This window comes from Ranitomeya imitator, chromosome 8, assembly GCF_032444005.1.
Source record: "Ranitomeya imitator isolate aRanImi1 chromosome 8, aRanImi1.pri, whole genome shotgun sequence".
NCBI classification, from domain to species: domain Eukaryota; kingdom Metazoa; phylum Chordata; class Amphibia; order Anura; family Dendrobatidae; genus Ranitomeya; species Ranitomeya imitator.
Genome location: NC_091289.1, coordinates 182329506 through 182356925, shown reverse-complemented (window position 1 = coordinate 182356925; position 27420 = coordinate 182329506). Strand labels below are relative to the sequence as shown.

General features: G+C 46.0%; 1 protein-coding gene across 3 annotated transcripts in view; it reads left to right on the top strand.

Moving 5' to 3' along the window:
- The window catches only part of SZT2 (SZT2 subunit of KICSTOR complex), a 103813-nt gene that overhangs the window by 51104 nt on the left and 25289 nt on the right, over positions 1-27420 (top strand). The window contains exons 24-57 of one of the 3 annotated variants that reach the window (XM_069738071.1): positions 1038-1173; positions 1278-1394; positions 1953-2142; positions 2925-2978; positions 4195-4307; positions 4396-4666; positions 5401-5548; positions 5945-6037; positions 6389-6470; positions 6555-6824; positions 7411-7549; positions 8860-8976; positions 12265-12328; positions 12419-12604; positions 14573-14809; positions 14893-15007; positions 15554-15628; positions 15708-15846; positions 16102-16201; positions 20692-20821; positions 21244-21396; positions 21484-21586; positions 21882-21999; positions 22082-22193; positions 22370-22488; positions 22570-22734; positions 22928-23006; positions 23201-23386; positions 23468-23653; positions 24836-24999; positions 25130-25290; positions 25368-25465; positions 26029-26161; positions 26287-26414. In XM_069738071.1, the coding sequence (XP_069594172.1) occupies positions 1038-1173; positions 1278-1394; positions 1953-2142; positions 2925-2978; positions 4195-4307; positions 4396-4666; positions 5401-5548; positions 5945-6037; positions 6389-6470; positions 6555-6824; positions 7411-7549; positions 8860-8976; positions 12265-12328; positions 12419-12604; positions 14573-14809; positions 14893-15007; positions 15554-15628; positions 15708-15846; positions 16102-16201; positions 20692-20821; positions 21244-21396; positions 21484-21586; positions 21882-21999; positions 22082-22193; positions 22370-22488; positions 22570-22734; positions 22928-23006; positions 23201-23386; positions 23468-23653; positions 24836-24999; positions 25130-25290; positions 25368-25465; positions 26029-26161; positions 26287-26414 (4681 nt within the window). Of the gene's footprint in view, positions 1-1037; positions 1174-1277; positions 1395-1952; positions 2143-2924; positions 2979-4194; positions 4308-4395; positions 4667-5400; positions 5549-5944; positions 6038-6388; positions 6471-6554; positions 6825-7410; positions 7550-8859; positions 8977-12264; positions 12329-12418; positions 12605-14572; positions 14810-14892; positions 15101-15553; positions 15629-15707; positions 15847-16101; positions 16202-20691; positions 20822-21243; positions 21397-21483; positions 21587-21881; positions 22000-22081; positions 22194-22369; positions 22489-22569; positions 22735-22927; positions 23007-23200; positions 23387-23467; positions 23654-24835; positions 25000-25129; positions 25291-25367; positions 25466-26028; positions 26162-26286; positions 26415-27420 lie in introns of all 3 variants that reach the window. The other 2 variants (XM_069738069.1, XM_069738070.1) reach the window with 2 other exon arrangements.

Sequence of the window (27420 nt, the reverse complement as noted above, 5' to 3'; positions counted from 1 at the left end):
CACATGAGTGCCCCAGGGATTGCGTATGCTGACACTGTGGGAACAGCGCCAGCACAGGAGGGGAGTATAAGCTTTATTATTTTTGGGGGGCCAAATATTTTGATCAAGAAGGGGTTGCCCTAGTAGTGCACAACCGCTTTAAGGAAATATGTATATGGTAGTACAAGTCGAGGTCTTGCAAAAAGTATACGTGTATTGTTAAGGAATGAGTTACCTTAGTCTTTATATTGCATTCCCACTACCCCGACGCGCGTTTCGGCAGGCTTGCCTTAATCTTGTATTGCGGTGCCTTATATTGCTACCCCTGGGTTCTTTGTGCAATCTTTTTATAGGCTCTCATGTCTATTCTTTGCGTTGTCTTCTACCCAATATTAGGTACATTATAAACTTGATCTATTAGAATGATGGGGCTATTGATTACAGTTCATATATGAAGTCTGTTTTTGGATTATTTCTCTTATTCTTGCAGAATATGGGGCATTGCTTATGTAGTAATTAATTATTGGAATAGCCTCCTTTCTCTGCAGACTGCACCCACACTGAGGACCTACTTTTACCGTGCCCCTGGCTGTTCTGTGATCACTCGGCTGACTTATCGATTTGTAATACTTCGCAGACCATTTGCACACTCTGCCCCTTTCCTGTATTTTATTAACTATGCAAATATATTGTCAAATAAGCAAACGTCGTCACCTTGCTTTACCCCCACGTGTCGTGCGGCAATGGATTGTATTACGTGGTCTGGTATTTGCATGCAGCGATTTGCATGCTTTTATCAGAAATATCAGTTTATGTAGAGATTTATCTGAACGGAGACAAAATGCCGACAGTTTCTCTCTACAAGTTTATACAAAATGCGTCACAATGTGCAGATACTCCTGTATGGATTTGTATTTTCATCATAAGTCCTCTCACATCTAGACTGATTATGCAGAATTCTGAGCGCAGCTCTGGAGATGACTGGAGTGTAATGCATTATCATCTGATCTGTATGATTTACACCTGCTCCGTTCCTACATAGATGCTTCTTTTTGCAGGGTCCATGCGCCATAGAGGAGATTGAGGAAAATGCAACATCGTCCCACTCCCGGGAGCCGCCGCGGTGGCGCTGCTACGCGCGATTGGTGAATGCACAGCACCTGCTCCTCACCTTCCTGCCAGCAGGTTATACAGGTACAGAAAGCCGCGGGCTCCGTGTTATCATACAGCTGCCGGAAACAGATTTGCTTATTTCGAGGTTTTGATTTGTCAATGATAATGATTCATTTTCACAACAGACGTCCAGAAGTTGATGACCCCCTCAGACTCCGCCATGCCCTCAGAGGGAAACTCTTACCAAGAAAGTCTCCTGTTCAACCCTGGTATCCCCACACTGAGCATCACTCCTGCAGGGGGTAAGAGGGGCAGGGTGCGAATTTATATCAGAGAGCAAATATTTGCGTGGACATGGGTCACCTATTTACCGGTAATTGTCCACCATGGCTGGGTATTAATGTATGTACACAGTGACTGCACCAGCAGAATAGTGAGTGCAGCTCTGGAGTATAATACAGGATGTAACTCAGGATCAGTATTATTAATGTATGTACACAGTGACTGCACCAGCAGAATAGTGAGTGCAGCTCTGAAGTATAATACAGGATGTAAATTTAGTGTAGATTCATTCTTTACATAATATGGATGTTTTAATTTTAAAATTCTTCTTTTAATTCTTGCCTATTGTATTTGCTGTTTTGTTTGTAGTGTAAGAGACAATCTATCACTTCTGTTATTGGCCATTTCTCGCCAGGGATAGACTGACTATATAATCTTATACAATGATTAAGCTTTTACTGAAAAAGAAAAATCCCCTTGAGGGGTTTGGTCTCGTGTGCGTCCTCTGAGACTGAGAAGAAGTAATTGCAATAATGCAGCGCTCAGTAAGTAGCAGTAATTCTTACTTTGTGCTTCAGGTAACGGACACGAGACAGATCACAAGAGGGAATTGCACATCTCCATCAGCCGCCAGTCCTCCCTGCAGGACGTGATCTCCAGCCGGCGTCTCCGCTGCCCTGTCTATGTGTATAACTGTCCATTGGAGATGCTGCGAGAGCAGTTAGTCAGCTCCCGGCAGCCGAGGATGTCCGGGGATGTGTTCTTCAGGTGAGTTTTGACTTATCCCATCCATGTGCGCACAGAGCGGCCAAAAACAAATGTAAAAAATAAATTACATTTTATGCCTATTGTTAGTTTAATAGGAGGAGATGAGCAATTACTATGTGACTTTCATATAACCATTCTTATTGATCTAGCGCTGACGTACACTTCACTGAGAACGATCATATGGTTCCTTTGCAGTGTGCTGGGGTTCCCACATACTCAGTGTAGCAGGGCATGCTTAAATTTTTTTTATTTGTTTTTTTTATTTTTTTGCAGCAGTTTTTCCCATTTTACTTCAGTAGGAAAGCTCTACCTTGTGCACAGGTAGCATTGCGCTATTGCAGCTCAGCACCATTTGCTTTAGTGGATCTGGGCTGCAGTAACAGGCATTACCCTGGAGTCCTGACGAGAGACTTTTTAGCATGTGTCCTAGATAGAAGAAAAGAAAAAAAATGGGGAAATGGGACGCCTTATTTTGTGATTTTTAGTAATCCGTTGGATTCGAGCAATTTGATTTGCAGGACCCTGGTCCACCGGCCATGTCTGTACTCAGATGGATCAGACCACTGGAAACTTCCCGCTACCCTTGTGTATCCTAGGCGCCTCTCCTTATTAGTACGCCCCCGTGGGTCTTGCCGCAACGACCAAGGTCCCGCACATCCATTTTGCTGGATTCTCTTCCCAATACTGTGATACAATGCGGATTGTGCATTTATTCCTTACAGTGCGGCGGTGGCCGCTGTTCTGTAGCCAGGCGGCTGCTAACCCCCTGCTCTCTCCTTCAGCGAGTTTAAACAGGAGTCTGTCTCGTGGGGAATCTTTCAAGAATTGAACACCAGGTAGTATCGGTTGCCAGCCATGCTTTGCCTGCGCAGGAGAGGGTCTTGGGTTGCTGGGTGTGGAGTCTGGGGTGTGTGGAGGGACGGTGGGGCCTAACAGTGCTTGTGCTGCATGTGCGGAAATGTTCTCCATGTACGACGTTTAGTTGTGTTCATATTGGCCCAGAAGTTGGGACTTTGTCTTCTTGTGCAGATCGCTAATAAACCAGTTCTGCTTGGAGCACCGTAATAAAATGGTCAGTAGGGGCTACGACATCCGGGGCCACCGCCCGATGTGATCAGTTGTGGATCTGCACATCGCCATCAACTGCATAGTAGCTTGCAGCCGGAAACTTTACATCTGAATGCATAGTACCTGGACACTATACACTTGACGGAGGAGTTCTGTACACCTGATAACATCCGTTGGTACCGGGAACAGCAGCTCGGCGGTGATGCTGGATATCGCAGTCCCCCACCCATCTGATATTTATGATCAGTCCTGCGGATAGTTCATAAGTGTAAAAGTGCTGGACAATCCCTTTAACGCCTCTCTAGGCCTGATACTTCTCGCATCTGAGGGTTTGCTGCAGTTCCTGCAGTGTGCACAATGCTCTGTGAGCTACGGACTGCAGAGTGACACATGTTCTGCACTAGTAGCCATCGTGTCTTGGACCCTGCCTTGGTTTATGTGCGGTCCTGGCCGGCCTCTGAGGTCTTTCTCGGACTGGATGTGGACCATTCCTTAGTGCTATCACTAATCGTTTTGCTTCGCTGCCCCTGGACCTCCACGGTAAAATAATATAGTCTGCCTTGGTTCAGCGGACATCGTGTGATGTGTGGCGCCTCTATCACTGTCCTGATCTTTGGGGGAGGAGGTGTCGGCGCTCTATATACTAAGCCAATCATACCCTGCACTTCTCTGTATGGATGTTATATTATGCCGTGCCATTGCTGTGTGCATTGTGATGTGTAAGCCATCTGCTTAAAGGGATCGTCCTTTCCTGGGAGATCACTAAATGCGGCGTGCGCTATAGATAATGTGTGGACGTGCAGTCATCTCCGACATGTTTCACCCCTCCTGAATCCCCCAACACAACAATGGACCAATGTGACTGCGATGCCAGTGGGTTTCTGGTGCTGGCGATCCTGAACTATAGACATTTCTACTGTCCCGTATTAAACGCCGTCTCTGCATTAGAATTGTCCTGCATTATAAAGTCTGTTTTCTTCCCAGGGCTCAGTCCCACGAGCGGCCATCGACAAACCCATTCATCCACCACAGGCAAAAGGAATTTGTGAACTACTGCAACCTGCTGCAGGAACACTACCACCAGTGCTACGTGAAAGGTGAGAGCCGGGCGCTGCGTGGGCACGGAGGGGTCCTACAAGCCTCTGCCTTCACTTGTGTTTTGCTCCGTCTCCTGCGCTCTTCTAGGATTGTTCAAGGCTCTGCAGCAGTCCCTCTGGGTGTCCCAACAGGATCTGCTGTCAGCCATGGATTATTGTGAGGAGCAGCTGCAGGAGATCGATATCACCAACTTTCTAATGACCCTGTGCGGACATCTGCGCAGCTTCCGAGAAGAGCAAACTGACACCGGGTCCTCCCTGAACAGGCGGCTGCGTAAAGCCAGCTTCCGCATAGGCAGCCTGGAGCAGGAGGATGACCCGAGTGTACGGGACGGCGCCGTGCTGCCCTCCGAGCCCAGGTAAAGAACTTCTCCTCTACAAGTTCACGGAGTACGGCGGCCAAGTGCTCGTTGACTAGTAGTCCTGAGCTTGTCATGCAGTTTGTATGCAGCCGGGATTATAGGCTCATTCTATGTCTCATGAGCTTAACCAGTGCCCATATTTACACACACCACTAGGGGAAGCTCGCTTTATACAGCCACCATCGGAGGGAGCTCACTGCATACAGACTTATACAGTCACTAAGGGGGGCTTGTTGCATACAGATTTATACTACCACTACTAGAGGGAGCTTACTATATACAGATTTATATATCCACCACTGGTGGGGAGTTAACTGCATACGGACTTATATATTCACTATTCTAGGGAGCTCGCTACATACAGATTTATGCAGCCACCACTAGACAGAGCTATGTACAGATTTTTAGAGCCACCACTAGAGGGAGCTCACTGGATACAGATTTATACAGCCACCACTAGGGGGAGCTCACTGGATACAGATTTATACAGCCACCACTAGGGGGAGCTCACTGGATACAGATTTATACAGCCACCACTAGGGGGAGCTCACTGTGTGTGCATATTTATACAGCCACCATTAGTGGAACCTGCTGTGTTCATGCATATATCCATTTAAACCTGGGAAGAAACAACGATTTTTGCGATTTCGTGATTGCAAAAGATTTTGAACTTGACTAAGAACATATTTTACAGGGAGTACTTGTAATTCTTTTTAAATCCTTTGCCTTAGTGTGGATGCAGAAGAGTTTGTGGAACAAGAAGATGTTGAGGTGCCGACCCCTGAGCCGAGCAGCCAACTGTGCTCAGTGTTTCCGCTGTCACACCTGGAGACAGGACAGGCTTGTGAGGTGTCTCCGGACCTTCACCGAGTCATACAGGTACCATCTTACCTTAAAGCTACTTATTAGTCTGTCTGGCCTTGGGCTGGGGTCCCATGTAGGGGTCCGCACCTGGCTACCATGCAGCGTGGCCACTCTGTTAGACCCAGAGGCTGCAGTATTTATAGTATTTACATATATTTCAACTAATTTCTAATGATACAACGAAAAGCCATTGCAACTCTAGGAATTGTCTTAAACACCAGTTTTCGGAGTGCGACGTGTCGCCCCAGTATCATATTCACGTCTGTTCACCTTAGATGAAAAATAGTAGAGCTAAGAGCATGTAGCCGACGGCTCTGATCCTACGGCTGCTTGCTCAAATCCATGTTGTAGTTTCCTCCAACGAGATGTCGGCAGACAGATATCTAATGATCTTTTATCCGTTGGCTTTAGGATAAATTTCTTGCCATTGGAAGTCTTCATTTTAAGACTGTGCCATCAAACCCCCATTACTTCTTCTATTACCCGTCTTCTCAGAGAAGAGAGGTAAGTGTCTTACACATGCACTAAAGCATTGTCATGCACCGCCTAATCATTACATTTAAGTTTTGGCCTCTCTGGGGAGTTGGGGGGCCACCTCTGTGCTTGGGTGGGGCGTAGCCTCTGTGCTTTGCGGCCTTGCTGTTAGGTGGGTTAGTGGTAACAATGATTACTGGGACGGATATTCCCACCTCAGCCGTATATGACTATAATTAGGTAAATCCTGTAAACCACAATTCCTAATCCAGATTTCCGGCACATCCAATCACTGTTACCCCTTTAGCCACTTTCTTGATTTTTTTTTTTTTTTTTTTTTTTTTGGGGGGGTCCTAATTTCTCTCCTCCCCTTTATAATAGGAGGACAGCACTCAGGAAACAGGAGAAACCAAGCCCAGCGATGATATGGAAGTGTCGGAGGCAGAACAGGCCACAGAGGAAGGTGAGGACGGTGACGGCCCGGACCCCTGACACTTGTAGGAACCTCGTCCTCCCGGTGCGATGTAATTTCCTTATCCATTCACAGGTAATACGTCTGTGGGGGGCATCGCTACCGAGAGTGACCCTGATCTGGAGGTTGAATATCGGGAGCATTCGGATAACGCAGAATCGATGTCTGAGTCCGAGACTGTAAATCAGGACGATGATTCCTTCAGTGTCCTGGGAGGAGACTCGCTGAGCGGTCAGGAGATGTCGGAGCTGGAGATGCCCCCTCTGTTTGTGCACCTCATCTGTTCGGTCACACACAAGAACCAGCACGGCTCCATGCCAGTCCTCGCACTGCCCACCTGCCTCGGTAAGTCAGCGAGACATGGAGAGACACCAGTGCGACCTGCTGCAATTATCCCCCCATTATTAAGATCTCTGCTTGCTGATAATAAAGTGGGAAAACGATTGGATCCAAAACCTGTGAAACCCCCCCCCCCCCCAATACTGATTTAATTCATTTCACAGCTGAGGGTTTGTTACAGTTGTATTTACCCCATAGAGGACTGTGTACACGGGCCGACGAGTACTGATAGGGGCAGGCCGATTGTTAATATCACTGTCCCCGCTCAGCATCATGTTATCGGCAGCACATGTCTTGTGTACACTGGGTGATGTGCTGCCGAGAACTATGGGTTTGTGTCAACACAAATGACCTGATCTCTCAGCGATCAAGCGAGATAATCCTCTCCGGATCTCTGGTATGTTCACTTGGGACCATAATCTCGAACTCGCAATCTTTACCGACATTCGGCTGGTTATTGACTTGTCTAAATGGACTTCCCCTTTAAGGAAGCAATGAGGTGACCATATCTGCTGCATTCTGCTGTTAGGATTAATCTCGTGCTCCTTCTGCAAGAGAAAACTATAGAATCTTGCGTTTTTGTCTTTTCTAGGTGAAGTTATCGGCTGCCTTGAGAACAGTGAGAACCTGCAGAGCATCTCGCTGGTGGATCTGAGCATTATGCTCGATATCTATGTCCTGACTCTGCCCCTGGAAATCGAGGGAGCGAGCGATGACTCCCAGCACACCCGGTAAGAAGAAGGCAATGCAAAAAGTTCTTGATGTGCTGCTTATACTAGAGGCCGTCTGAGGAGTCCGCACTACTCAGTGTGGACTGTGCACGTTGTATTATGGGATCTCTTCAGCATTGGGAAGAAATAGATCCCAGTATGGTGAACCCGTAACTGTTTGATTTATTTTTAAAGTAATTAATTTAATTTCTCCCTGGGCGCTAAATGAATTCACATCCCAGACTAGTGCTCCATATACACTTGACCCCTGATCTCTAAATAATACGGAACACAAAATGTATTAGGACCTCATGTTAGGACCTCAGATCAGCCAATAGTTGGGGTACAAGAACTTTGGGGGTTTTTTTTGGGGGTGGGGGGTGAGTCGGGGTCCCGGCCTCAACAGAGACCCTTTTTTGACAGTTCCGGAAAATAAGGTAATGCTGTTGTTGTCGTTCTGCATCCCACAGGATCTGTGGTGGAATCCAGCAGCAAGGCCGGGTGCTCACGATTCAGTAGTGGCAGCGCTTTGGACGCGGCACATGTTCACTGAACCATGCGGATTGACCGCGTCCAGTACATATTATGGGTGAAATTTCTCTTGAAATTGACATGCTGCAGTCTGGAGAGACGCGCTGCATGTCAGTCTCCACGGGTGTCTGTGAACGCATAGCGGACATAAGATTTCTTGAAATCCCATCCCCGACCCGCAGCATTTACTGATCATCTGCACATAACTGAACATTTGAATATCTTGCAGCGCCACCACAGGACTGATGAAGAATTACACAGGTCTTGTAGAAATGACCTATAATGTGGGACCCTGCCAGGTTCTCTCCTATCTGTAGCTGGAGCCCCCTTTATCGCTGAATTACCCTATAGTGGATTTAAGATGTTTGACACAATATTATAAACTCTTGTTACTTTAGCAGGAATTAGATGAATTGCCAACAGCAGATATTAGCAACTTTACAAATCTATATATATTTTTTTGTAAATTTGCTAAAAATTCTATTTGGGTAGATGAAGTTGGGTGAGAATGAATAGAGTTGCCATTACTTGATATCAGACGGTCACCCAGCTTTCCAAGAGTCCTGAATGGCAAATGAAACCATAAGAGTTCCTATGGGAGCTGTGATGGTGGCGGTGCTGATTGTAGGGATCTGTGCTGTGTAACATCTCCATAGGCTCATGATGAGGTGTGTGACTGTTTATGTTCCTTGTTTCATCACTGCTGTGATTCCCCGTCTTTCCCGCTTCTTGCACTTCCCGCTCCCCCTTCCATTGTGCTGTAATTTTTGGTTTGCTCCATATCCTCTCCTTTACCCCAGGTACACCTCCGAGAGCAGTGTGTCCTTCCCTCGTTCCCCTGCACAGCCATCATCATACCGCTCCGACGACGAGGTACCGCTAACGCTAGAGAGATTCCCATCCAATGTGGACCAGAGGTGAAATATTGCTGCCGCCATCGCTCCGCGCAGCGTCACCGAAAGACCGTAAAATTCCTTTACATCATATTATCAGACGGAGGAACAGCTCCCCCGTAATCCTCACATACACCAAAGTTATTTTTCTGTAATTAATTTGAGAAATCTTGAGTGGTCTTATTTTGGAACTTGTAAGCTTCCAGATGATCAGGCAGCTGAGGGTAGATTATTGGGATTTCTGGGCCATTGCGTATAAAGGGATACAGGAATTTTACTGTATTATATCATTATTTAAAGGGAATCTGTTAGCAGGTTTTCGCTATGTAATCTGAGAACTGCATAATATAGGGGCACAGACCCTCATTCCAGTGTTTCATCAGCAGAAGATTTTTGGCTACAGGACTAAGTGTCTCGTACCTCATAGTCCAACTATGCTACTACCAATCACTGGTGTGCATGGATTTATACATGGCCCAGCATTCTGAGCTCTCCTATATCTGCAGCAGAGAAAACGGATTCTTTGACAAGTGCTGCAGTAAGTGACACATCACTGGAATCTGTCTCTGTCACTATCTTATGCTGCTGTCAGATTACATAACAAACACCTACTGACCATTACCTTTTTAAGCAATTTCCTTGATGCTTGAAGCACGTTTTACAGTATGTATCTACGTGAACAGGTTACATACAGAATTAATGGTCATAAACTACGGTATGTACATAAATTATACTCCAGAGCTGCACTCACTATTCTGCTGGTGCAGTCACTGTGTACATACATTACATTACTGATCCTGGGTTACATCCTGTATTATACTCCAGAGCTGCACTCACTATTCTGCTGGTGCAGTCACGGTGTACATACATTACTGATCCTGGGTTACATCCTGTATTATACTCCAGAGCTGCACTCACTATTCTGCTGGTGCAGTCACTGTGTACATACATTACTGATCCTGAGTTACATCCTGTATTATACCCCAGAGCTGCACTCACTATTCTGCTGGTGCAGTCACTGTGTACATACATTACATTACTGATCCTGAGTTACATCCTGTATTATACCCCAGAGCTGCACTCACTATTCTGCTGGTGCAGTCACTGTGTACATACATTACTGATCCTGAGTTACATCCTGTATTATACCCCAGAGCTGCACTCACTATTCTGCTGGTGCAGTCACTGTGTACATACATTACATTACTGATCCTGAGTTACATCCTGTATTATACCCCAGAGCTGCACTCACTATTCTGCTGGTGCAGTCACTGTGTACATACATTACATTACTGATCCTGGGTTACATCCTGTATTATACCCCAGAGCTGCACTCACTATTCTGCTGGTGCAGTCACTGTGTACATACATTACATTACTGATCCTGGGTTACATCCTGTATTATACCCCAGAGCTGCACTCACTATTCTGCTGGTGCAGTCACTGTGTACATACATTACATTACATTACTGATCCTGAGTTACATCCTGTATTATACCCCAGAGCTGCACTCACTATTCTGCTGGTGCAGTCACTGTGTACATACATTACATTACTGATCCTGAGTTACATCCTGTATTATACCCCAGAGCTGCACTCACTATTCTGCTGGTGCAGTCACTGTGTACATACATTACTGATCCTGAGTTACATCCTGTATTATACCCCAGAGCTGCACTCACTATTCTGCTGGTGCAATCACTGTGTACATACATTACATTACTGATCCTGAGTTATATCCTGTATTATACCCCAGAGCTGCACTCACTATTCTGCTGGTGCAGTCACTGTGTACATACATTACTGATCCTGAGTTACATCCTGTATTATACTCCAGAGCTGCACTCACTATTCTGCTGGTGCAGTCACTGTGTACATACATTACATTACTGATCCTGAGTTACATCCTGTGTTATACTCCAGAGCTGTACTCACTATTCTGCTGGTGCAGTCACTGTGTACATACATTACATTACTGATCCTGAGTTACATCCTGTGTTATACTCCAGAGCTGCACTCACTATTCTGCTGGTGCAGTCACTGTACATTCATTACATTACTGATCCTGGGTTACATATATAATCTATATAATGACTCTGGTTCCTAGATCTGTGGATCCAGAGGAGCTTTTGTGCGGTTGTGTGACCACAGGAGCTGGATGCATGGTCTTCGCTGTGTATTTGTGGCAGTTTGGGGTCCTTTTAAATAAACCTCATTGGACGGACCCTTTGTCTCTTCCTCGGGGGCAGAGTTCTGACTGTCCGGGGTCCGTGTAATGTAATATGAATGATGTGAGTGCTGCTGAGTCTCTCCGCCATGTAATGGCCACAGGTGCAGCAGTGACAGCGGCTGATCCATATCGGGGACGTCCTCCGTCAGTTGTCACTTTCTTTCCCTCTGGAGGATTGAAGGATAAAGGTTTTAAAAATGCTGCTGACGCTGATGATCTAAAGCTTGGAAATCCCCCTGTCGCTCCCATCGGGGGCTGTAATCTGTACTGTTCAACCCTTCGTGTGCCGGACCCTCACACACGTCCCATATAATATATGAGCACACAGATGGCTCCACTAAACAGGCGGTGTAACCTACATTAGGGAAATAATAGAGATATTGGCATTGCTATGATGAAGTGTGCAAAGACGGGCAAAAATATTTAAACTATGCTAAATCTTAATGAAAAATCTCCTAAAGCCTGGACACATTATGTGAGCACAATCCAGCGTCGGGCCATAACCTTACAGGGGTCCAGTAGTGAGGACGGGCGCAACACGTCCTCCGGGAATGTCCTAGAACCACGGAGGTTCAGTGTCTTCCCCATCACTGCCGATATCCACCCACGAGTCCCATTATTGGTATTTGGAGGGGTGCATAGGCTGCATCCTGACACCATTACTGAGATGTTTTAGGAAAGCACAGGACCTTGTTAACGGGGTTGTCCATATTTAATATTCTTTTTTTCCCTCTGTGTAGCACTGTCTACTGCTGGATACAGAGTGAGTTTACTGAGGATCAGTCAGTGAGCTGCATCACAGTCCGACTTAGTCTGCTACTCTTTTATGTGTCTCTATCCAAGCTCCTTGCAGCTGAATTATGACCACAGCCCATGTCGAGGTTTTATATGGAGGGACACCGAGCCTGTAGGAGCGAAATTTTTAATGAAGCCTAATTGCAAAAATTTTTTTAACCCCCTAATACACTGAATACACAAACGGAAAAAGTCACTAAAGATGTACAACCCCTTTAAGCACATTATAGATTTGCAGCTATACTCCTTGAAGTCACTGATTATCTCCTTTTTGTCGTCACCATTAGGTTTTCGGCTCTCTCCAGGCTCCCGGCAGAGCACAGGCAGGCCATCGAGGTTACGATGAGTGAGGTAGGTACTGCCCCTTTAAGACGCCTTTCCTTGCAGCCGGCTGTCGCCTCCCTCGTTGTCACTGAACCTCTCTCTGATTTTTATTGTAAGATCCGCTGGCTGCTTGAGGACGAGCTGGTATCTGCCTTGCGTCACTCGCGTGCAATCACCCGCTCCATCCTAAGGAAGGTGCTGTCGCACGTTTGCGAGTCCGACGGACGGCCTCATTGTCACAGGGAATTGGTGCAGCTGCAGTTCGTATTCGGGCCAGAACATTCTTTGCAGAAATTCAAAGAGGTGTGAAATTCTTCCCCCAAAGTGAACACCACCAAATTCTTTTTAGAATTCACTTTTTTCTTTTCTTGTAGAGATTGGAGCTTGTGAAGTTACTTGGTAATTTTATCTGCAGTGACCACTAGGGGGAGCCCACTGCATACAGACATTCACAGCTTGCAGTCACTAGGCTCCCTCTAGTGGTGGCTGAGAATAGTACAGTTGTAGGTGGAGGTTGCAAAAGTACAACCCCTAAATCTGTTGCTCCATAGTAGCATGGGGAGAGATTTGTAGGGGTTTTGTTAGTGTAAAAAAAATGGTTTCCTAAAGGCCCGTGCAGCGCACAGGTCTCTAAGTGATACTATAATTTAATTATGCAGTGTCTGTCCCTACTGGGAGCTTATGAGACTTCCTAATTATTCCCATGAAGAATTATATTAATCATCCTTCACGTTTTGCAAATGTTTTTCTCCATCTTAAAAAAAAACAAAAAAAAAAAACAACCTCCTATTCTGTGTTTTTTGGCTTCTCTGTAGCCCGTGAGGGATGGGCTGTTTGTGGAATGACTGAGCTTGCATTTCTGAGCGCCTCGTCTCCGGAGCGTGGGGCCATATTTTTAGAAACAATTATCCTTTTATGGTTCGTTCTCTGCTAATGTCAGCCGACGTTCAAGTCGGCGAGTTTTTGTCCCGCAGAACGAGCCATTAATGATCCCAGGAGAGGGTTTAGGGGCTATAAAATAGTGTTTGCTTTGTTGTGCATTGTCCTTAGTTTATCTTTTTGGCAGCAAAATATCACAAAATCTCATTGTTGTGAGTGATTTTGCTGTGTCTGAATCCACCTTATGGACCATTACCCTGCTCTATATATAGGCAGAAAGCCGCAGACTGTACTTACAGGCGGTAAAATAACACTTATCAAATGGAAGAAAAACACCAGACCGACCATGAACGGCACAATTAACCCTTGATCTGACCTCCTCCCTTTTTACTCTGCATGTGCTTGATATAAAGGGCCACACGCTGGAAGATCTCTGTAAGAATGAGAACGATTATCCGGTTTATTACATTTGCTCTGCAGCTCTTGCATTGTCCAATACAAAGTGCAGCAAAGTTCCAGCAGTCTGGCATCCACTGGGTTGGATGGGAATCCAACATATCTACTATCAGAGTGTAGGAACCCTATGTGGCAATGCCGTCTGCTTCCTTCATGCCTCTGTTTCCCCCCGTGGTTCAGTTAAGTAAATAAGGCAGCACACTGCAGCGCTAGAACATGCAAACTTGAAATATGAAATTTGAACTGCATTACTGCACTAGAAATATGAAAAATGAGAGCGTTTAGCGCATAAAAATGGCCAATTTTATGTGTACCTGGTAGCCACTTTACGGCATCTCTCTTATACCAGGTCCTAAACTTGCCTTACCTCGCTGCCTTATTTACTTAACTATATACGAGTTGGCGACTCTAGGTTCAGCACCTGTTCACACTGAGTCTATGTTTGGATGTGCCGGTCAGGTTTTTGAAATGTATTCTTTAGCCTTCTGATCGTGCACTCCGCCTCCTAGCCACAGGTGTTTTAATTACAACAGGTCCAATACCCCTCCACAGAGAGAGAGAATTTTAGTCTAGGAAGAGGCTTCACATGTACCCATTCAGATGGAGACGTTTATTCTCAGCGAGGTAGGTCAAGCGTAGGACCTGGTATAAGAGAGATGCCGTAAAGTGGCTACCAGGTACACATAAAATTGGCCATTTTTATGCGCTAAACGCTCTCATTTTTCATATTTCTAGTGCAGTAATGCAGTTCAAATTTCATATTTCAAGTTTGCATGTTCTAGCGCTGCAGTGTGCTGCCTTATTTACTTAACTATATACGAGTTGGCGACTCTGGGTTCAGCACCTGTTCACACTTAGTCTATGTCTGGATGTGCCGGTCAGGTTTTTGAAATGTATCCCCCCGTGGTTCCTTACAGGTTTCTTCCATTTTTCTAGGAGTTTCGCCGCCTCTCCCTCCCGGGCTATCAGCTGAACGAGGAAGAAGACGATTATTATTATATCTCCTTGAGCCGACTTCATGCCCAAAGAGTGGAAAACAACCGAGCGCAACAACATCTTCACGTGCAGGGAGAGACCCCCTGGGAGGAGGCAGATATCGGTGCAGCCCCTGAGGGTGTAGGGGACGGCGCTGATCCCAAAGTGCCTGCAAAGAATGGCCGACCTGTGGACAAGGTACAAGACAGGGCTGAAAAGTAGCAAAATAGAAACAAGGTCTATTGCAAAAAAAAAAAAACCCTAAAAGTTTCTTCCAACAGACCGAAGATTACCTTGGTGAATGGGCTCAATCTGCTGTGGAAGTGCCTGCTCTTGACGTGTCTGTTTTGGTGGGATTATCTGCCCTCGATCCCGGGAGTAAAAGTACAAATGAAGGTTTGCTGGCTGACAAGTCTCATCCACCACCCAAAACCTCATCTGTGGTCAGTCTTCCCGAGTTGGTGCAGTCCAGCACGGTGACCAGCACAGGTAGCGTCACCTGCAGAGCACATGATTAATGCATGATCGCTGGGGGTCAGTCTCGTTAGGGCACATGTATCCCCACTACTCCTAGAGCCTGTGAGGTTGCACTACTACTCTTTTTACACCAGAGAAATTTGGGACCCTGTTCTCATGATTGTACCCCTGCGATCACACATTGGACCCCCAGTGATCAGACCTTTATCACCTGTCCTGTGAATAGTTTAAATGTCATATATGAGAGACCCTTTAAAAAAAAAATAAATAAAAATATTGCGCCATGTCTCCTGCATATCCCCACGGGGTTAAAGAGGGAGTCAGTTAGGAAGAACAGCTCTGGAGCACAAACTACTGCTCAGATCAAGTGAGATTCTGTAAGGAAGATGACAGGAACATCTTATGAGAAGTCTGGATGTGTCTTGATGGAATGGCACCCTAGTGCTCTCTTTCTTAATGTCCTAGGAGGGTCTCGGCAGCGTCCCAGTCGTGTCCAGAGTCTGGTTTCCAGTCATGGCAGTATGGATTCTGATCACTTAGGTGAGGCTGGTGAAAATCTTATCTTTAACCAGACAAGTCCTTGTATTCCTGATTCTTCCACCGCTCTGTCATCTGGCAGGATACGACGCCGGCAGCAGCGACTCGGAGTGCGAAGACGCCCTCATCACTGATCAAGACTCGCGCTGCCCAGTCATGCCAAAGTTTTGGCTGATTGTGAAGATTCACCAGGACCGGGTGGAAGTCTGCACCCATGCCAGGTACCCCACCTGGCTCCTACAAGGCTTGTTACAGGGTCGATATTCACTTGTAGGCTTGTTACTTTCAATCAGTGACATGAGCATGCATGGCCTAGAAGTCTCCTCATACTGGCATGTCACTCTCCACATGGAGAAACCTTACCCCTTAGATCCCAGGTACCCCACATTATGTCCCTTCAGTTTGGATGTTGTACCGTTCTCCTCATTGTTAGTTACCTTTTGGTCCTTGTTTTTACACCTTTTTCCCGCTGACAGTGCCGTAGCTGCTCAAGAAGTGGATGAACTGGGAGACAGTCAGCGACTGCACCAGCTGGTGGTGAGGAAGGTGGGGGAGATCTGTCGAGTGGTCAACCAGGTAATGAGGCAGTCAGATTTTTTTTTAATTTTTTTTTTTAACCCTTTCCCAACCAGTGACGCCGCTTAGGCGCCATGAAAGTCTGTGCCAATCCGATCTGTGACGCCTATGTGGCGTCATGGCAGGATCGCGTTCCTGCAGATCGGGTGAAAGGGTTAACTAAAATTTCACCCGACCTACAGGGACAAGAGGAGTGGTACTTCAGGCCAGGGGGGGTGGCTTTGTCCCCCTGTGGCTACGATCGCTCTGATTGGCTGTTTCACTTTCAACAGCCAATCAGAGCGATTGTAATATTTCACCAATGAAAATTGGTGAAATATTACAATCCAGCCATTGCCGATGCAGCGATATCATCGGCCATGGCTGGAGACCACGATTTGCCCCCGCCACCGACTGACACCGCTGTCGGTCTTTCCTCCCCTCCGTCCTAGCCTCCACCCCAAGCACCCCCCCCCCCCCCACATCCCCCCGCTGTCCGATCCCTCCCCTCCCGATGTCCGTCCTTCTTCAGCAATGGGCACCACCAGCTTCCATCTTCGGCCGGCAGATTCATTCTAGGTACATTTTGATCACTGTGATAGGTTCTATCACAGTGATCAAAATAAAAAAAATAGTAAATAAACCCCTCCTTTATCACCCCATAGGTAGGGAAAATAATGAAATAAAGAAAATATTTTTATTTTTCCACTAGGGTTGGGATTGCAATTGGGGTTAGGATTAGAATTAGGCTGTGTGCACACGGTGCAGATTGGCCGCTGTGGATTCGTAGCCGTTTTCCATCAGGTTTACAGTACTATGTAAACCTATGGAAAACCAAATCCACTGTGCCCATGGTGCGGAAAATACTGAGCGGAAACGCTGCGTTATTTTCCGCAGCATGTCAATTCTTTGTGCAGATTTCGCAGCGTTTTACACCTGTTCCTCAATAGGAACCCGCAGGTGAAATCCGCACAAAAAACACTGGAAATCCGCGGTAAATCGACAAGTTAAACGCAGTGCGTTTTTACCTGCGGATTTTTCAAAAACGGTGCGGAAAAATCCGCACACGAATCCGCAATGTGGGCACATAGCCTTAGGGTTGGAATTACGGTTAAGGTTAGGGTTAGGCTTGTGGTTGGGGTTAGGGGTGTGTTGGGGTTAGTGTTGGAGGTAGAATTGAGGGGTTTCCACTGTTTAGGCACATCAGGGGTCTCTAAACGCGACATGGCGCCACCATTGATTCCAGCCAATCTTGCATTCAAAAAGTCAAATGGTGCTCCCTCAATTCCGAGCCCCGACGTGTGCCCAAACAGTGGTTTACCCCAACATATGGGGCATAAGCGTACTCGGGGAAAATTGCACAACTTTGGGGGTCTAATTTCTCCTGTTACCCTTGGGGGGGAGGGGCGGAGGAAATGGGGGCTAAAAAATTATTTTTGTGGGGGGAAAAAGTTTTTTTTTTAATTTTTATGGTTCTCCGTTATAAAATTCTGTGAAGCACTTGGGGTTTCAAAGAGCTCGCCACACATCTAGATAAGTTCCTTGGGGGGGTCTAGTTTCCAAAATAGGGTCACTTGTGGGGGGTTACTACTGTTTAGGCACACCAGGGGCTCTGCAAACGTAACATGACGCCCGCAGAGCATTCCATCAAAGTCTGCATTCCAAAACCTCACCACTTCCCTTCCGAGCCCAAACAGTGGTTCCCCCCAAATATGGGGTATCAGCGTACTCAGGACAAACTGGACAACAACTTTTGGGGTCCAATTTCTCCCGTTACCCTTGTGAAAATAAAAAATTGCAGGCTAAAAAATTTTTGAGGAAAGAAAAATGATTTTTTATTTTCTCGGCTCTGCGTTATAAACTTCTATGAAAAATATGTAGAATTGAGTCCTCAGTGGTTGATACTTTTTAATGGCTAACGGAAAAGATGGTAACAAATCGCAGCTTTCGAGACTACACAGGTACCTTCATCAGGCAAAGACTAAAAGAAATTCTGAAGAATCACATATTTATGCACAACATAGTATAGGAAAAAAAGGGGGGGGGGGGAACCTTGGATTATCCATAGTTTTCCACTTTTTTTTTTCTCTCTGTGCTATGTTGTGCATAAACATGTGATTCTTCAGCCACATAGACGCCTCAAAGTGACTTCAAATGTGAGGTGGTCTCTTACAAAACTATTTTTTTTTTTTTTTTTTTTTAATTTTGTTGTAAAAATGAGAAATCGCTGGTCAAATTTTAACCCTTACAACTTCCTAGCAAAAAAACAATTTTGTTTCCAAAAATTGTGCTGATATAAAGTAGACATGTGGGTAATGTTATTTATTAACTATTTTGTGTCACATAAGTCTCTGGTTTAACAGAATAAAAATTAAAATTTTGAAAATTGCGAAAATTTTCAAAATTGTCGCCAAATTTCCATTTTTTTTTTTTTTATTTTTTTTTTTACAAATAAACGAAAAAATTATCAACCTAAATTTACCACTAACATCAAGCCCAATATGTCATGAAAAAACAGTCTCAGAATCGCTAGGATCCGTTGAATCGTTCTTGAGTTATTACCTCATAAAGGGACACTGGTCAGAATTGCAAAAACGGCAAGGTCTTTGAGGTCAAAATAGGCTGGGTCATGAAGGGGTTAAGTGCTTGTAGTTGGGGCTAAGAATCATTTTTTTTTACATGTTGCACCGTTTTGCTTTCTGTAATTTCTTCACTGGATATAGAAGGAGTTAACTGAGAACTTGTCAGTCGGCTCGCTGTGACAGTCTGATGTCACTTATCCGTCCTTTTCTGAGCTTCTCTCGGCTGATTTATGACCACGTCATAGTTGAATGTGCAGGAAACAAAGGGCCTGTAAACACAAAACTGTTGCAAAAGATTATTAAAGACCCAAATAAATTATATTTAAAAAAGATTTAATTTAAAACAACAATTCTCCTCCTGCGGCAACATAAACATGAGTACAATGTTATAAAATACCTGGTGTAACTAGTTGTAAATGATAACCGTATTACTGCATTCTGGACCCTCCTTGTCCATTAGTGTCCTCGCCCTGGATGCAGCACACTGAGGGTTAACCAGTCTTCCCCCGGTGATGGATTATCAGCCGGTTGCTTCCGTCTGGTTTTTTTTTTTTTTTTTTTTTTTCCCCTGGCTGCGTTACGCCTTTCACTTAGGTATTAAAATACAAATGCATTCTCCCAAATTGCAACACTTAAACTTTTGTGCCCGGCATTAAACGGCAATGAGCGTAAAACAAGATAGCGGCGGCCGGCCAATCCATCAGATAAAATCTCGTAAACAGGCAGCGGCGGAATCACCCAAGCGGAAATCTGAGAACAAACCGATTTACCATCCACGTTTTAATAATTTAAGAGCAGATGGAAACAAAAAGGAACAAGAGAAACCGACGTCTCGTCTAGGGAGCGGTCCCCGGAGGATGAAGCCCCACTCCGCGCCTCTCCGGTTTATAGCCCTTTAGTGGGGGGCGGCCGGGGTGTAAAGCCGAACACGGACATAGCGGTGATTATTAAATGCACTATGTCTCCAAATAGAGAGTCAATCCTGCACCATAGACGGCAATGAGGCCGACACAATAGATCTCCTTAAGATCCTGCCAGCAATCTTACCTTGTCAGATCTGGTACAGGGATTGTCTTTTTTTTTTTTTTTTTTTCTAATTAAAACCTAATCTTTTGTATAAGGAACCCTCATATATTTTGTTTAAATAGGTCATAATTTTTAAGATCTCTGCCTGCTTTCAGGGAATGGAAATATATATATATATATATATATATATATATATATATATATATATATATATATATATATATATATATATTTCATTATTTTTATTTACTGGATAAAGAGCTATACAAACCAAATATATTGGAACGCTCCCATGCATAATTTTCCATTTGCTGACATTCCCACCAATTTCAAGAATGGGGTGCCCCATGTTAATGGCGCCATGGTCGATCATGTGCACCTCCAATCATTCTCAATGGGACCGCCAATTATGAGTGCTAGAAACTGTCGCTCTTCAAGAAAGAATGGGAGAGGGGGGGTTGAATGATCGAACAATACTCCATTCACATTGGGATCTTCGGCGCTCTATTCTCGGAATCAGTGGGCAGCTGAGCTGTCGAACCCTTGTGATCGAAAAGTTATCCCCTGTCCAATGGTTTACAATCTTTAACGTCTAGTGCCAGAAGCTATAACCCACGATCTCCGCGTTCCCCAATGAAATGGCCGAGAAAACTTAAAGGGGTTTTCCATTCTTGGGTTACAAGTCTGCAGTTACTCTGCGGCCGCAGACTTGTGAATCCTCGCATCGTGCACACGGCACGCTATGAGGATTCTCCTATGTCAGCGCGGAGAGCCGGCGGTCATATGACCACAAATACAATCTGATATATGGTCAAAATTAACTTGTGTTGGATGATAAATTTGGCGCCGCTAGAGGCTTTTCTAACTTTTCGTCCCCCACTGGTACTTTGTGTGTCCCCGCAGCGTCTCCTGCTGCAGGACCTCCACGACACGCACCTGTGTAACACGCTGCTGGTGGCAGAGAGCGAGGAGGATATCTGGAAGACGGAGAGTCCCTACACGTCGTACCGGCCAAGAGCGCTGACCACAGAAGGTGAGGATTGTTCTGTAGTCATCTGTGTGCAGATCGTATGGGAGATGACCCCAGAAAGCCCCTCTGGACTCCCAACTACTCCTCCATCTCCATCGCAGATTGATGTAAATGAAGCTTTTTCTATTGAAAGATCTGCAACCTTCATTTTCAAGATCGCTGCATGCTGTCAAACAAGGGAAATGTCCTTGTTTATATCTGGGAGGCCTGTTCCCACAGCTGCTGGTTTGTTGCATTGGGTTGATCTGTAAGATTAGCAGCACAGCAGTGTAAATTCAAGACGAAAAAATTAGCGTGATGGCAACCGGTTTCTATCCGTATTTTAGGTTTCATCTGTCATTTTCATCTATGCTAAAACCAAAAAAAAAAAAAAAAAAATAGCTGAACTTCTTCACTTGATGATACGCTCACATTTGTCATTACAGACTTTCCCGGGGACGAGAGTTACCAGCCTCGCGATTATCTTGCTGCGACCATGCAGTTTATACCGGGGCACTTTGCCTGCGATATGGTGTGGAGTACAGTGATTCACATCCACCCCCGACTGAAGATGGGACCCAACATGGGGGTGTCCAGAGGTCGGTGTCCGCTCCCTTATAATCTGAGCTTGTGACGCCATGTGGTAGGGTTGAGAGCATGATATGTTCTGTCTCGTGTCCCGGCAGCCATCCAGTCCCTGCGCTCCGTGCTCAACGCCTTCTCTGTCGTCAACCGCAAGAACATGTTCGTGTATCAAGAACGCGCCACCAAATCTGTCTTCTACCTCCGGTACGTATGTCCTTATAATAACCAAAATTTACTAGAATAAGGGCCCATTCATCTCTCATGTGATGGAAGAAAATGCTATAACCTCAGACCTATATTCCATGCACCTAAAAAGTTGGGATCCTGCATTTTTTATTTTCTTTAAAAAAAAAAAAAAAAAATTTATAATAATAAAAAAAAGTTAATTACGGTACTTACATTAAGTTTATTTGCCTCCTTGAGCTCTCAAGTATGAGATTACTTTCTCCATAGATTATTGCTCCAAATGTCACTGACCTCGTCTCCTTCTACATCTCAGGCTCTCCGAGACGTCTGGCAATGGCCGTCTGTGGGACCTGGACTCATCCCAGTCTATGATGTCTCGCTCTTTGGCTCTGTCTCGTAGCCAAGAACCGATCTTCACAGAGGATATGACGGTGAGATGGCGTGATACGAAGCCCGACGCTGGAGATCAGATCTGCATGGCCTTTTATTTCTCACACTTGTTTTATTTTCCAGGGCAGCCGCTTATCACTGGAGCTGCCGTCTTCCCGGAGTACAGACACTACGAGACCTGTGGGACAGATGGATAAGCACATCCTTCTCCTGGTTCATGGCGTCGGAGAAGCTGGTGAGACCAAGATGGAGTGTAAAGAATGGAGGTTTTCATTATGGTTGTTACGACTACGACCTGGTTCCTCTATAGAAGTATATACAACGTTTTATAGAAAGGGGGGGGGGGGGAGGGGGGGAATAAAAGGCATCATGGTATAAAGATATGATCATCCACATTGATCACGTCTGCAGGGTCCGAGATCACTGATGATTTGGTGAAGGTTCTCCGGAAGCGCCTGGACGAGGCCACGCTGGACATCATTACTGTCATGCTGCAGAGGAATTGTAAGCTAACGCCGGCGGATGTAGAGGTGAGGACCCGGCGCCCCAGGGGTGCAAGTCTTGTTTGGGGCAGGAGCTCATATAATAACCTTGGTTATTTAATATCCCAGTTTATCCAGCCAAGAGGAACGCCTCCAACAGAAGTCCTGCAGTACACCATCCCCCAGGCCTCGCTGCCCTGTCTGCAAGCCATGGCCTATTATCTGCGCCAGAACCTGCTCATCTTCCTCCACACTCCCAAATACACCGATAGTAATGGGGAGCATCATTTTCAGGTGAGGGGCACATAACGAAGGACCACCGCTTTTAATTGTATGGAGGATGTATGAGAAGACGTCCAGTGACTGCTCCACCAGGCTACGATACTAATGGGCAGGGGTGAACAAGATGATCCAAACAATGCTGATGTTTCCGCTGTCTGATCCCCTCTGTCAAAGCTGATATTGAGTTCTGACTTTGTGTTTGCAGCATTATTTCCACCACTCACTCCCAGAGCTGGATCTATTCCTGTACAATAAGCCTGGCGGACAGGGAACCGGAGGGAAAGGTAATACAAGTTCACCTCCGTGTGTAATCACAGCCATCGTCTCACTGTCCATTATCCTCCGCCAGTCCTAGAATTGTCTGACTTTGTGTTAGTACTTATTCCATGACCTCTTGTGTTATTACGGTTTCTCGTGTTCCGGCCGGACGCCTGCTTTTTGCAGTACAGTTTACATGTTTCCTCTGCTTGTGGTTTAGGTATCGGCTGCATTGCGCTATCATTTGTAACTCAGCACGGCGCTCTGGTGACACAGGCCTACGGCGAGCGGGCAGGACCGCCTCTCGTGTGTCCGTCTACTACATCTCATCTGCTCAGCGTCCGCACCTTCGAGTCTCTGACCAAAGTTAGCAGATTTACTCCAGATCCCAATGCCGCCGGCTCAGGTAGAGAGCGCTGCAACTCACTTTGGACGCCGGATATCATTTGCTGCATTATGACTCCATATTCATTTATTTTACTTTCAGCACCAATGACTTTAGTACGATTCGATGTCTGGGAAAAGGGAAACATCAGCTCTTCCCAGTTGTCTGAGCGTCTCTCCAATTCATTGCGCCATGCGCTCTGCGATGTTATCATCGAGTTTCATATCCTACAGATGCCGCTCTGTGTGGATCCAATGAGCCCGGGAGACCTAGAAGCACCAACGAACGGTAATCTCCTGAATAATCTGCGCTGATTAACCCCCTCAGGTCTGCAGCCAAGTCTTTTGGTGTTGCTGCTTTTTAGAAGGGAACCAGTCAGCTGATGGCTTCTCCCCTCCAGGTTTCTCGGGAAGAGAAGGACCTGAAGAAACTTGATTAGTCATCCTAGTCCCATCATCCCGGCTGCTGTTCTAAAGCATGTTATCTCTGAAATGCTGACGCATAAATCAGCTAACAGGTTTCCTTTAGAAGCCACTTCTATTGGAAAGATGTGCTCCCCAGATGCCCCCCTAGCAGAGTCAGATACAAGCTTTGAAGGTGACACTGTGCTGAAGCTTGTCCTGACAAAGTTATTTTCACTGCACTGTGGTGTACATGGACACTGTCTCTACAGTCTAGCTCCATTGAACCACACATCTAAGCTCTCGCCATCTCCTGTCAACTCTTAAATATTTCCAGAATTTGTCCTTTACTCAACACTTAACTTACTAAAATGTTAGTGCCCTCATCCTCTCCCGCCTGGACTACTGCAACATCCTCTTCTGTGGCCTCCCTGCTAACACTCTTGCACCCCTCCAGTCTGTCCTTAATGCCACTGCCCAACTAATCCATCTCTCTCCTCGCTACTCCGCTTCTCCCGTCCGCAAATCCCTTCATTGGCTCCCAATTCCACAATGTATTCAGTACAAATGACAAACGTTGACCTACAAAGTCGTCCATAATCTGTCTCCTCCATATATCCCCAAAATGATCACCCGATATCTTCCAAGATCCAATCTCCAGTCCCCCAAGACCACCTTCTCTCCACATTTGTTTCCTCATCCAATTGCCTCCAAGACTTCTCCCCTATCCTCTGGAATTCTGCGCCCTGACACGTCCGATTATCCACCACACTTGAAACTTTAAGGTAGAACTTAAAAACCCATCTCTTCAAGAAAACTACAGCCTGCAATATCCTCAGTGCCACCTCTACATCACCGGAGCTGCTGCAACCCCCAACCTAATGTCTCCTTCCCATTATCCGGTAGACTGTAAGCCCCCAAGGGCAGGACGTCTATCCTCTCTACCAGTCTGTCATTATTAGTTTCTTGGCTGTAACCTTATATTTTGTATGGAACACCTTCTCATGTACAGACTATGGAATCAATGGTGTCCCAAAAATAAATAATCTTTGCTTGTGTTTGGCTCCAGGAAAAGGCCCCTCTCAGTCTCTCCCAGATATGAAGGGATTGGTCCAGTCGTCCATCATGCCTCGTCCTGCCCCTGTAAACCTTCCTCCATTAGTGTCTCCCTCCAGCACAGACCCCAGTACTCCTCCTAGCCGGGCCGGGCGCAGGAGCTTCTGGGATATACTGGTAAGGACTCTGCAATATGTCGTGCACCGCAGAATGCTAGAGGTTTTATTAAAGTGCGTGTAGTCTTTGCAACCATAAATTTGTTTGGATGCATAAAATATGCTGTGCCATGTCTTACCTTTAATTCTAGAGTAAACCTGACAGTGCGGAGCTGGGACCCCCGAAAACCACAGACGACATAGTCTGTGAACGAACAGAAGAACCACGAACGAGGCGGCGGCACAAGACCGAGAGTGTAAAAGGTCCAAGTTATCCAGACCGGCCCGGGCTCAGCCTGGAGCATGCTCAGAGGTAGTGTCTCTTCTCCGCAGACCCCCAGGGTCTTGTCTGTCCAGAGTCCCCACTATCCTTCTATCTATCCCATGCAGGAAGCGCCAGACGCAGCTGGATGAGGGCGAGGTGGGCACGCTGCACCCGTTATACAGCCACACCTGCCTGCAGTGGATGAACTTCATGAGTCAGCTGGGTATGTGCACGAGACACTAGATCTTCAGGGTTTTTTATTCTACTCCTTTGCAAAATCTCTACGTGATACCGGAGAAGTGATGCCGGTTATTCTTCACGCTCGGATGCCAATGCCTCAGGGCTCGTTAGTGTATCAGCGCCGTCTTGTAAGAAACCCTGGTACCCTGGATTTCATCTTCTTGGGTCTTTAGCCTTTAAGTTAAAGGGGTTGTCCAATACTGCTGAAGTGCCCCACGTAAACTAGATACTCGCCACTACCGATGTCCGCACGGTGCCTCCTGGCGGTCACAGCGGGTCAATATTCGTGTGGTGCAGTATATAGTCGTATCATGCATATACAACAGCACCATATACCGAGATCGCAGCCACTCATGTAGGCCCCAATAACCAGACCTGCAAACACTATTTAAGCTACCGTACTTTCCTTTTGTTTTTGTCCCTGGTGAGGGTAAAGGCCCCCATACACATTAGTCCAATGTTAGGCGATATTGGCCCATTTTGACCTGCAGATATTGGCCATGTATAGTGTTTTGGGACTTAGATCTTATTCCTGTCCCCATGCAGGCTGTCCGTCCATGCAGCTCAGCTCCGGACAGACTGTTTCTCGGTTCCTTCTTCCGTCCATTCTGACTGAACTTTTCAGCATCATCACATCCCTGGCCAGCGACACCACCGTCCGAGTGTTCGAAAAATGCAAGTAAGTGCATTGTAATGGCGTGTATGAATTCAGATGGCTCTCATTACTTAGACTTTCTTCATAATCATCACATAAACGTCATCAGGCAATTGCTGAAATCAAAAGATATTATTTTTCTTTTTCAGTGGCCCAGAAGGACCGGCTTTTGTGCCTTTTTGCATCAACCAGAATATCCCTTCTCGACCCGCAGCAGCTCGGGAGCTGATCCTTCTGGGACGTAACTTCCGCCAGTGGAGATGCAACACGGAACAAGGTTAGTTTCCCTCCCGATTGTGACCCTGGGGTCTTTCTTTATTTAACCAAGTAATATATCTAAAATGAAAACCTATTAATTGGATTTACCTGTCTGTTACCTATAAAAATATTACCTTACTTATCCTGTACTGATCTTGAGTTACATTCTGTATTATACTCCAGAGCTGCACTCACTATTCTGCTGGTGCAGTCACTGTGTACATACATTACATTACTGATCCTGAGTTACATCCTGTATTATACTCCAGAGCTGCACTCACTATTCTACTGGTGCAGTCACTTTGTACATACATTACATTACTTATTCTGTATTATACTCAAGAGCTGCACTCCTTCTTCACTGTGCACATACAGAATATATCAGTACAGGATTAGTAATGTATTTTTTATTTTTTTTTTACCCCAGAGCTGCGCTCCCTATTCTACACTGTGACCATAGATCATATTGGACACCTCTTTTATGTAATTTGTGGGTTAAATGTGGACGATGCTGTTGGATGCTGTAGAATTCAGATGATGACTTTCTTTATCGCCTCTCATTGGGGGACACAGGAACCATGGGTGTATGCTGCTGCCACTAGGAGGCTGACACTATGCAAATAAAAAAATTAGCTCCTCCTCTGCAGTGTACACCCCACCGACTGGCATTAAACTCTTCAGTTTAGCTTAGTGTCAGTAGGAGGTGGACACGGGTCTTTCATTAGACCCTTATCTACCTCAATGTGCGTCGTTTCCTTTCAGGTTTTCTTCCAGAGGGATACAGGGTGAGCAGTCACGCCTGTAGTCCCACAAATACGGACTATGAGTACGGCGTGTACTGCCACCCCGTATCCTCATAGATCCCTCTCCAGGACCAAGATCCTAGCACAGAAGCGTGCTCAGAAGTCCGGTCCTGGCTCCGTCCCCCACCCACTCGCCTACCAGAGCCTGTCGGTCGGAGGAGACGAGGACGTCCATCACAGCTCCGTGGACGTCTCATTCCCCTCAGGTTAGTAACGGCGTGG